General features: G+C 37.7%; 1 protein-coding gene across 1 annotated transcript; it reads right to left on the bottom strand.

The window, feature by feature from the left end:
* Positions 1-2496: 2496 nt before the first annotated feature.
* LOC131663582 (cilia- and flagella-associated protein 43-like) lies at positions 2497-8059 on the bottom strand. The gene is made up of 9 exons (XM_058934054.1): positions 7851-8059; positions 7491-7785; positions 6616-7427; positions 5094-6526; positions 4655-5034; positions 4252-4587; positions 3669-4187; positions 2859-3413; positions 2497-2796 (listed from the first exon to the last, which is right to left on the bottom strand). Exons 1-9 carry the CDS (start codon positions 8057-8059, stop codon positions 2497-2499), a joined length of 4839 nt encoding a protein of 1612 aa, XP_058790037.1.
* Positions 8060-12095: the final 4036 nt, after the last annotated feature.

The raw sequence follows: 12095 nt of genomic DNA, 5'->3' as shown, positions 1-12095 counted from the left end.
CGCGCGCGCGCGCGCGGTCGCCAGTAACAAAGCTATGCCTCTCGACAATTCATCTCTATCCTCTCTCTCTCTCTCTCTCTCTTTCTCTCGTCGGGGACTAATCACCGCTTAGGGGGCTCGTAAATCGCGCCCGCGCCTTGTATATGTATATACACGTATACCGAGGAGAGAGAGAGAAAAAATACGTTGCTTCCCGCGAGCGCGAGGTGCGAGTTTACGCAACGTTAAACCGCGAGACTTGCAGAAATCGTAAAACTCGCGCTGCTGGCTGCTGCGAAAGCGCCGTCACCGAGCGATTCTTTCTCTCCTCGAGTCCTTCGGTTTTTCTCCTTGCGCGTCTTCGCGAAAAGCATGCTTTACTACCGCGTGGCGAAGCTTCTTTGTGTCTCTTTATGGTCTGAAAGTGGCCGAAGCCCTCGCGGTGAAAACGACTGTGTCCGATGATGACGATGACGACGACCAGTCCGAGAGAGAGAGAGAGGTATCCCTCAACTTGTAATCATCCGAGGTTCCGTGGCGAAAGCCAACTTCCAGTAACTCGAGCGAGTGCGAGCGCTTATGTATTCTTTTCCGAGGGGGAGACAGTTACGGGATTCGTAAAAACTAACTTTGCTGCGCAATTCGTGATTTTTATCAATTTCATTTTCTCCCTTTTTCTTCAAATACATTTCTGCAGGAAATGTCCAGTTTCTTCACTTTCATATTTACGCTCAGTCGTTATGTAAATTGCGCACAAGATTATGACAAAGCAAATTGACTTATTTCGTCTTATGAATATTTAAACAATATAAACCAAGGTTTTTGAAAGAGCTCTTCTGATAATCTAATCAATGTACACGAATGCAAGTTACATCTACAAATTCACTTTTCAAAACCTTTGTTAAAGTCTAATTTAGGATTAGATTATTCAAGGATTTTGTCCGAAATACTTGATAAAATTGTTGTACATTTTACAAAGAATAGGACAATTTAATGCCATTCAATGAAACTTAAAAAAAATAGGCTTATCATCGAATAATCAGCAACCAAATGAATTTTCACAGTACACTGCTGCACGCACCCTCTACGATATAAAAAAAAAGAGGGAAGCAAGCGCGCAACATTGTCTTGGCGTGCGATTCAACGAGCGGTCGCGTTATTTTTTTTACGCCCGCCGCATACAGGAAAGACGCATTACCAGATTGGCTGTTGCGCTCGCTCGCACGCGGCATAGCGCAGGCGGTTAGTATTCAGCGGGTCTTTTACATTCATGAAGCTTTTACACGGTTGATTTGACTAGCCAGCGAGTTGTGGCTTTCGATTTGATTTGCATTGATTGGAGTGCCGCTGCTCGTTTGCTATTGCTGCGTGGCGATTTTTTAAAGCTACCCTCCCCCATCCTTCCCCCTCCTAAGAGCGAATTTTACTCTCGCGGTCGTGCGGATAAAATTGCTAGAGTAGGGCAGGCTATGCAGGTAGATGCGCACCAGTTGAGTATATTGGAATTGTAAACTTGATTGCATCGTTCTGGCCGTTTAGTGTCGCGATATTTTTGGGGATGCGCTTTCGTTTCTTATTATTAGTTTGGCGATATTTTTTGAAAATATTTTGATCGCGCACCTATCTGCTTAATAACGACAGCAATACTTTAATAAATAATCTTCTTCTGGAGAAGTTTACTTTTAAAAAAGATGCGAAAGGCCTTCTCACCGGCAGCTAAATCGAGCTCGCGAATCAATTACTCATGTGTTGACAGCGATCCCACGATAAATAATTCACCTTGCGCGTGTCAAACTTTTTCTCTTGAGCCGAAAAAAGGAGATGCTCAAAGTCCATTGAATCCTCGACGTCGCGTGAGAAAGTATCTGCGAAGTGCTCTCGCCGCCAAAATATTTGTTCAACACGCAGCCGCGAGAGATCATCAATAAAAATCATAAAGTCGTTAATGGAAACATTCAGGTGTAGGGACGCTTGCGCGACAAAGGCGAGCTCGGGGAATCCCGTGCGTCCGCACTTTTCCATTTTGATTGTGCGCACGCGTGTAATCGAGTAGTCGGGCGAGAGTGGCTGGATATGTACACTTCTTCGGAGGTAGATCAAATTGTCGAGGGATGATCGTTGGATTCTTGCTTCGCGAAGGGCATGAAATGTAGCTACGTCAGGCAACACCTGGCTGATCTTTCAATACATATATTCAAGAATGAGAGTGGAGTCGTAACGCCAGTGACGTCGGCTGGAAGAGATACACTTGGATGTGTTACTTCTTATTCATGCTCAACGGGTCAGTGGGAAGTGGATCGAGAAATATTTATGGCCTCGTATCTTTCTAGTGATACTTCGTGTTTTACGTAGATAGCAAGTGTTCCTCTTTTCCAAACGTGTGCGGAAGGAAGTTAAACATTATCAAGAAACTTTTATATGACTTTTCTAAATGAACAATTGTAGAGCTCGTGCATGGAAATGTTCAAGAAAAGTATGGCAATTTGAATTAGAACGTTTTAAGATATCAAAAGTTTATTACTTGGCCAATGGCTTTCCAACGCAAGAAACGCCGTCCCTCTTTTGACGAAGTTCGAGTAACTCTTCGTAATGTGTCAGCAGCTTTCTGACAATAGCCGATCGTTGCGCGGCCATTTTAACAACTTTCTCGCGAAAATTCCTCTGTCTCGCTTCACCTTCGACATCTCTTTTCAATTCCATGTCGCATCTGTCCACATTCAATTTCACCACCCTTCTGTCCAATTTCTTATTTTTCTTTCGAATTTTCACGATTTCCTCGTAAACGTCATCGAGCTTGGTTTCCCAGTCTCTCAGGATCTGAATTAAATTCAAGTTTCGTTTGAAATTTCGTACATCGACCACGTCCAAATACAAATTACCTTTTCTTGTCCGCGCCGAGTTATGTTTAACTCTTTCTCTATTCTCTGTGGGGTCTTGTCATCCTTCTGACCCTTTGCTGCTCTCCTCAAAAACTCTCTGATCTCCCTCGTCACGTTAGCCATCCTAATAAAGTACAAATCTTCTCCAAGATGTTTAACGTTTGCTTTAAGACACTCATGACCCCATCGCTCCACCATGATACTCTTTCTAAGCTTCAAACTTCTCACGATCGTTCGTATCTTCTTCCTTCCCGCTATCAAAATCGCCTCGTTCACTCTATCCAAATCGGATCTTGGTACGACAACTGCATTCTTCCAATCGTCCGTGATGCTACCCATAATCGTGCCAATTTCCGATTGACCCATTTTCAGCACCAACTGCACCTCCGTATTGAGTTCACGCTCGTTTCTATCCTTGCGCGCTTTTTTCAGCTCTCGATTCATCGAGTCGATGTTGATACGTTGCTCGATAAGATTTCGATGGCACTCATCCAGGGCTGCAGCCGCCAATGCCCGTTCCATCGACAACGCGTGCTGCCTCAATTCGTGATCGATCTGTACGCGCGCGCGATAAAGCAAGATGTGCCATTTACTTTCGGATTGACGATTGCCACGTGTGTGAGCGTGTGTCTGCGTGCGTGTACTTTCTTTTCGTGAGGGTTCGTGGATAGGATAACCGAATGGAGCAGTACGAATATACAACAATTTTACCGAATAATCATGAGTCGAATGTATATTTTTTTGAGAGATATGAGTGTGTAAGTGATTCCACGATTTCAAGTGAAATGTAAGCTGTTAGAGGTTACGTACCTTCAATCGTCTAAGAGCCACTAAATTCTCCCAATGCGAATCTTCAATCGACTGCGGAAGATTCGCGGGTCGTATTTCCAGCCCTTCGAGTTGCTTTAAATAATCCATACATTCGAATGTCAAGTAGGGTGGCTTCTCGACGGTTTTAATCGCTTTGGTAAGATCTAAAACTTCAGCTGGTGAAGTGGTTTTCAGAAAGTACTTGGGTCGCTTTTTAAATTGCATCACTATCGCAGCGTAAGCATTTTTGTTAAGCGAAGGAAATTCATTCTTCAATTTCTTCTCCATGTACTTGTCCTTGGTGATGAGAGTATCGTATTTTTGACGTAACTCTTCTTCGGCAGCCCGAATTACTTTTATTTTCTCGTTGATACCTGATATCAAATTATATGAGTGCTCGATTGTTTGTTTTGTATCGTCGTCGGCTTTCATTTCCATCAGGCGATTGACGTGCTCGACGGTGTATCGCAAGTACCGTAAGTTTAGCTGCTGTATCGCCACTTCAACTTTTATTTTTAACTGTGAATAAATAAAAAGCAATGATTAGCTATAATTACAATGAAAATACGTTTAGAATGCTCACCAAACGAAACTCTTCGAGTCTAGAGTTAAACTTCTCGATTGACTCCCGAAGTTCGTTAGTTGTCTTGACCAATTCCATGTGTAAAAGTCTTCTGTAACGTTCACGCTCAGCCTCGAGGTTTTTAAGTTCTTCCTCGTAACGTTTGATAGCAAAATTTTCCTCGTCGGTGTAAGTTTCAGGATCTCTGTCGGAGAGCATGCATTCAGGCTTAGGTGGATCGCGTTTGATACTGTCCTCCCATCGCACTTCCAATTTGCCGTCCATCATTTTCTGCAATTCCCGCTCCCGAAAATCATTAGCGAGCATCTCCAATCTTCTGTGCTCTTCTTCTGCTGCCTATGCGATAACAGCACGCAATGCAATTCAATATTGAACGTAAAAATGTCATGTAATATAACTTTACTTTTCCATCCAATAATTCTTGTCGCGACGGTGATATATAAGGTTTGGCTGACATTTCCGAATCTCTCACTTCAATAATTGACTTCGGGTGTTCTTTTGGATTCCATTCGGGATAAACGAAGTTCTCCGAAATCAATTCGTTAAACATCGTGTAAAGTTCGGAGGTTATGTGAATAATACGATCGATGCGTTCGCGTACTAGATTCATTTCGCGCTCTTTCAATGAGTACATCTCGTTGAATCGCTCGTTAAAAAAAAGACGCAACAGCATGCAGTCTTGCGCGATGTTGTACGAGTCGTATGTGATTTGAGTAAATGCATAAATTTCAAATTGTGAGTAGTAGTTGCCGGATGGCTCGATAAACTCGCGAGCTGTCAGACCTGCGAAATAATAGATATGTAGAATTATTTTTGAAAACAATATTAATGTTTAATGTTACCTTCTAATAAATATTTGTTTCTTTCTTCTTCTTCGTCAACTTCTGCTTCTTCGTCGATCGCAAGAAGTTGTCCGATATCTTCTTCTTCAAAGATGTTTCTCAATTGAATACTGTTCATTTTGCTCCTTCTTTTCTCGTTGCCTTCCCACGGATAAATAGTCTCCGTATGCATCAACTGCTTTGTAACATTGCGAGCAAATTGGACATATTTAAAGTCGTCCGACGCTGATGCTTCGAATTTTTCTACTGGTATCGCGTAATTTGTCACTTCGATGTTGTCGAATATACCACAAACTGATTGTGCTAAGACTTGCTGTGAATTCCAATAATTATTTTGTATCCAATCTGATATTCGTTCCAATTCGGAACAATTCGCTTCTACTTCACGGCACACTTCTTCGCGCTCGTCCTTTGCCGTTTTCATTCTCTTTTCTCGATGCATTTTATTCAAAGCGAATTGGGATATCGGCAGTTTTTCGTAATCGGAGCTTTTTTCATTTTTATCCAATAGCTCGACCAATTGATTTTTGACAATGTGAAATTTCGAATTCAATTGTTCTTTTTGTCGCGAAAATTTCTTTTTTTCTTCTTCAATGAGCTGCTGTTCTCGCCATTCGATCCAAGTCAAATTGTGATAATTTTCATTGCTCGCATAAGTTTCCATTGCGATATTGAAAAATTTGATTACTTTTTCATCAAATACTTTTTTATATTCGATAACTCTACCGTCGTGATCTTGAATATTCATAACACCAAATTGTAATAAATGTATAAATCTGTCATCTAATGGAATCTCATTGACATTTGAACGACAAACAGCGACCAAAGATCCGTCAGCACCAAGTGCAATTACTGTGTCGCCCGTCGAGTTAACAACAGATGTCGTAACACCGAAATCATACTTATGATGTGTCATAAAATGTAAATTCTTGTGATTTTTCATGTTTATATCTCTGACGGTAATTGATCCGTCAAGGCTACAAGTAACAAGCCATTTTTTATCCGTAAACACTTTAATGCATCTGAGATTATGACCGCTTGACACGATCTCGCTGCATGTAATAATTTTCCAATCGGTTATTTTATAAAATCTCAAATGCTTTGTCAAATAAGGCGAACCTAAGAAGCTACTATTATCTCTGTATGTGTAATATAAATCAGAATGAAATTCATTAAAGTAAAAAGCATTTTGTGCTTTTGTAAATTGACGCTGACCACTAGCAAGCGTATATAATAAAAGCTTATGCCCAATTGGTACGATGCTCGATGATTTGATAAGTATATAAAGCTTTAGGTTGTCTTGTACGTCAAATAAAATAATGTCGGCTATTCTCGCGTTTGCGTCAAGTTGCGTAACGACGTCGATCGGGCGATTGGCAAATATTGACAAAATATAACATATTCCAGATTCTCTTTGTCCGACAATCAAATAACTAAAAGAACGTTAAAACATCTTAAAATTAAAAATCTTCGTAATCTCGACTTTATTAGATAAGTAATTCTTACCCATGGTAAAACAAACCTTCCTGTGCTTGAAAATTTCATAAAATCCAATCCCTCCGAATGCAATTTATACTTGACCAAAGTCATTGGCTTATGATACTGAAGCAAACTTACAAACAATACTTCTCCTTTGTCAGAGCACACGACGACAATGGGATAATCGAGATGCGACAACATTTTGTTTGGCTTTCCTTCAACATCTAGAGCTATATTCATAACGGTCGCACCAGTACGAGCTTCAATAAGTTCCAACGCCAAAGACGCATCGATCGCAACGATATGATCACCCCAAGGACGAATAAAATCAACAAAACTATAAATTCCTCCATTGAAGTGTTTCTCCTCTATGATAGGTTGCACGGTATTCTCCGAGAATTTAATCTGATTTACATGACCTTCTTTGCTCGCGAAGAACAGTCGATCGTGTCGGTGAGGATACGAAGTCAGAACGGTAGGCCAACAGTAATTTTTAACGAACCAAACTTTGCGCCAAAAATCCGAACTGTCTTTTCGGTAATATCGAATCTGGCAAAAGGTTGTTCGCAATATAATGCCACCTTGGTACCAACAAAGTGCCGCCGGTTCAATTTCTACGCAAACACCGCAGCGTTGCGATAGCACGATGCGGCTCAGGTCAGTGCCGGTTGGATTCGTTAGGTAGATATGCCCGTCTTGATCGGCGATGGCGAGTAAATCGTTTTTGTCAGGACACCAAGATACATCTTTGACTAAGGCCCTTTTTGGCATTTTAATTTCAGTTTTAGCGAAAATTGCTGTCGTACTGATCAAAGTCATCTCCCAGATCAAAAGTCTACCGGAAGTGTTGCCAATCTAAAAACACGCACGCGTTATACTTGAGTCTACAAAGGGAACTAAAATTATAACTGAACTTACTTGCGCAGCATACAATGGCATTGAAATACTTAACCGCAAAGTTTGCCCATCATCCCCAGCATCAGGCAAACCAGTTTCGATATCGTTCATTTTCATCCCACTTCTCCATGACCATACTGTCAACTTAAAATCCGGCATCGAACCTAACGACACCAAATAATCCCCAGTGATAGCAGTCCTCAAATAAACATTACTCGTTCCATCGACACATTCGCTCAATCTCAGCATCGAAGGATAAGCGTGCACAATAATCTTCGGTTCGCGATTTTTTTCGGCGAACGCGAAAACCCGTCGACTGGAAAAAGCAAAGTAATTATAACCTGCTGGTTCACGTGCAACAAATTTTACAGGCGTATGCACCTCAAGTGGCCAGACAAGCACGTGATACCAGCCATAGTGACGTCGCTTGCAAACTTTGACAAGCGCACTTTGTTGGCAGCTACGTCGAAGAAGACGATATGAAGTCCTGAACACCATGCAAGCGTGTCCTGACCGATCCACACGAGGTCGGCTATTTTGCCGCCACGTACCCATGCCGTTTGCCAATTTTCTTCCGCCGTCGTACTCATCAATAGCACATAATTAACTTTTTATATACTCGACAACAGTTGGCAAAACAACAGTGTTGAATATTAAGGTTAAACGTGATTGATTGATTGTGATGCTTTACTTTCCGTGACAGAGTGAAGTTGGTTTTGATCAAACAACTGTGTTACCAAATCATGTAGTTCAATAGGAACAAAGAACACTAAAAAGAGACTTCGGTAGAATATTCGCGTGCTAAATAACGAAGGCATAATAACGTGTAATAAGGCAACAACATTCGCAATTTGTTAGACAGAACATGCACACGCAAGTGCAAAAAGGCCAACAAACTTTGCGTCGAATGGAAGCTGGATTCTATGTGTTATTGTTCTTGTGATTTATATAGCTGTTTTTTTGTCTGGAAATTTAGACATATAAGCAAGAGTCAATATTTTTTTGATTTTTAGAGATCGAAGTAGTATCGAATCAAATAATTTATCTTTTTATTTTTTTCCTTACTCTTATTGGATAGAAAAGAAAGAAAAAATGGACATATAAAATGTATAGAAAATGAAAGAGATAGGAATGACGTAGAAAATAAATTAATTGGAGTAACGATAAAGGATAAACATAATACTGAAATTAAAAATAGCATGGTACAATTATAGACCAACGTAAAAATATTTTATGAATCGAGGGCATTTTTGAAGAAAATTAGTTAAAAAATTAGATGGTTTAAATATAAACTTCAAAAATGGTAGCGTACATTCAGACTGTCAGTTTACTATACCATCTTTAAAGTTTTTATTCAAGTCATTGAAAAATGGAATAAAAACGTTCTTTAAGATTTATATCTAGGATAAACTCATACCACATGATCAATATCTTCAATTAACATTAATACAGGCAGGGCAAAATTCGTTATTGTAATCAAATTTTTCTGAATAAACTACAACCTAAATTATAATGATTAGATCTAAATCTGGTAATTGTGGAAATGTGAAATCTGGAAAGATTGCGAGTATTATATCACGGTTTTTATCTATGTGAATAAAAATTATTACAATAAAAAAACACTAGTATCAAATATAAGGTTCTGTAAAAAACTTTTTTAATTTATCACAAGATTTTGAAATATTAACCACAAGATCTGAGAAAGCAATAGACCCTTCATAAGGAATCGCTTTTTTCTCGCTTCATTGCTAGGAAAATCTACAAGTTTATTGATTTTTGAGTATTATGAATTAATTCGATTTCTAGTTCAACGATTATTTATAATTTATCATTAAATAATATATCTGGAAAGATATCCTAAGGTATTTTGGTGTATAAATTGGAAAAACTTTGTAAGTCTGCAGCAGAAATTATGTCAATTTTATCACTGACACGAGCTCGAGATCTATCATTTAATAATTTCAATTCGAGTCAATTACTTAATCATAAAGTTTAATTCCAAGAGTCAATTCCAAAAATCAATTTTCTGTAAAAAAAATTCCATAACTTGTTATCAAACTTGAGTTCGAGTGTAGAGAAATTTTTCTGTAAAATGCTATATCATAAATTGCAATTTCTGTTAATCTATGGATAGTTTGGATTTGTAATATGATATTTTTATTTACAAGTGACACAGTAAAGATCTTTATTGAAATTGGAATAGTGTATAAGTAGGCTATGATTATTTTCTCCAGAATATTCACAAAGTATTTGAGTGTTGCAAGATGATTTTGAGTATCTAAATTTAAAACAATTAAAAAGTTATTTTGAGTTTTCTTGATAACTGCTAATTTTATATTTGATTAAATTTAAAACTAATTGTTTAGTGTATATTTAGAGTTTATAATAAAAAGAATAGTTTTAAATTTAATTGTTTAAAGCGTCTGGGTAGTAACATTTTTCGAGTGAATCCAAGTTCTCAAATTTTAGCAAAGAAATATGAGTTGGAAACGTTTCAACAAAGACTTTGTTTTTTTGAAAATAGTCAGCAAAATTAGATTACTTAGACATTGAACTAGAAACTGAAAACGTTTTATCAAAATTATTATCTACGCCGCTATAAAATTGATTTCCATCTTTATTGTCTGTTTCATTCACATATTGATTACTGAAATTTTCTAAAAGATCATTATCGTTTGATATATCCATATTAAAGCTGTTATTATTTCTATTTTCAATTTCTTAAGGATTCATTGTACTTTTTACCGTCATAACGATTTTTTTATTAATATTAGAAATATTACATAAACCCATTCAAGCGTTTATTCAATATATGCGTTTTCCTCTGTCTTGTAAAGTCTCATCGATATTAGAGGTAGACAGAATAATAAAAGAAAAATTATATGTAGGGGACCTCTGACATATTTATCGTAATGAGAGCGTGAAAGTGGGTTAACTATAACAAATTATACTTGATACGGAATGAATAAAGAAAAGAGAAATAAAGAAACAAGAAAAATAGAAGTCTATAAAAAAGAATAAAATTAAGAAAAATTGAACTATTAACTTAACTAAAACATTATTCAAGAGAATTTTTGCATTTTATAAATAAAATCAGTTAGTAATATTAAGTACTGAACCCATACAAGTCAATGAAGTTTTCATCGGTGAAGTTTCATCGGATTTGACGCATAGCTTTCCATGTCTGTGTTTAATTCAATAGTACTTTCTATCAATTTTTATATTATCTTTTATCAAATGAAAACTCATTCCTCTTATTAAATATAATTAACTTTTTTAAACATTTTTAACGGTATAATAATAATCACCTTGACCAATGCCATTTATAGTAAATGTTAAGAAATCTTCTAAAAGTGACATTTTCTATTTTAGTTATAGGAATAAAAGTGTAATACTGCTCAAGTCAATTTCCAACTGGAAAAACTACGTATCTTGGATAATAGGACTCTTCAGGGTTTAAAAGTGGCAGAGAAGTACTACGAGCAAATAAGCACAGCGAGAATAACAGATAAAACACTAAAATCCAGAACTTTAAGCAACAAGAACAACAGCAACTTTTACATGATATACATAATCAGAAAATGATTACTGATAGTCAATACAAAATACAATTATTGAAGATGAAAGCTCCTATTGTTCAACCATCACTCCTCTTGTTACAGCAGCATCCACAGCAGATACTTCAACTAGGATTGATGGTATAGTTACAACAGCTTCTTAATTAACAAGTTAAACTTCCAGCTGTACACTTAGAACATCTATTACAGTAGCATCCTGCATCAAATGAAACTTTCGATTTGTAATCACAGCAGTAAGCAGAAAATGAATGTGATTATATGAATGTTTCAAATGGCGCTGAAGATTATAAAGCTGAGTATTTGTATGAAGAATATTTACATCCAAAAAAAGACAGTGATAATATGAGCAAGAGAAAAAGAAAGAGAAATCCTGAAAAACAGTATTAATTAGATGGAAGAGCTTCTGTGAAAATTCTGTTTCAGATAATTATAAGTCATTTACAAAATGTAGTAGAAACAGACTGATGAATGCGAGCGTGAATAAGGAAGACGAAAATTATAAGTTACATAGTTGAATAATGAATAAACCAAAATTTCATTGGAATTGTCTTTTCTATTAAGTATGATTTTAAATTGCCGCATGCGTTTAATCATATTTCCCTTACATTTTTACTACGTATAGTTATATATACTGCGATAAAAAAAAAAGAATAATTCCTATCAATTTGGGTTACCTATTCATTATTCAGTTTCATTCTTTCATTCTCAAGCTTGTCTCGTCTCGATCTCGTCGCAATGAAAAGAAGCGTAACACGTACAGAATCTAGCCCTAGCTAGCTGTTCGGATCGATCGAACGCATACACCACCTTCTCTCTCTCTCTCTCTCTCCCTCTCTCGTGGCTTGCGCGCGCGCGAGATAAGAGAGATGTGGCTGTACGTGGTATGTAGTCAGAAGAGCGCGTGCGGCTTTCCGGCAATCATTTATCAGTTACGCGTATTCATCATATATGGCCAGCCCCATCTCGTGTGCGCGAAATTGGAAACACGCGCCAACAAATCGAGCGATTCGCGGAAGTTCCCAGGCTCCGCGTGTACGCATATCAACAC

Source organism: Phymastichus coffea, unplaced genomic scaffold, assembly GCF_024137745.1.
Source record: "Phymastichus coffea isolate CEN01 unplaced genomic scaffold, Cenicafe_Pcof_1.1 PCOF00036, whole genome shotgun sequence".
Classification (NCBI taxonomy): Eukaryota; Metazoa; Arthropoda; class Insecta; order Hymenoptera; family Eulophidae; genus Phymastichus; species Phymastichus coffea.
Note: the sequence above shows the minus strand (reverse complement) of the source record. Positions and strands in the feature narration are given on the sequence as shown.

Excerpts from the sequence above, each read along its gene's own strand:
- LOC131663582 (XM_058934054.1), bottom strand. The coding sequence starts at position 8,059 with ATGAGTACGACGGCGGAAGAAAATTGGCAAACGGCATGGGTACGTGGC. Across the intron at positions 7,428-7,490 it reads TGCCATTGTATGCTGCGCAA|ATTGGCAACACTTCCGGTAG; the intron begins GTAAGTTCAGTT and ends GCGTGTTTTTAG. Across the intron at positions 2,797-2,858 it reads CTCGGCGCGGACAAGAAAAG|ATCCTGAGAGACTGGGAAAC; the intron begins GTAATTTGTATT and ends AATTTAATTCAG.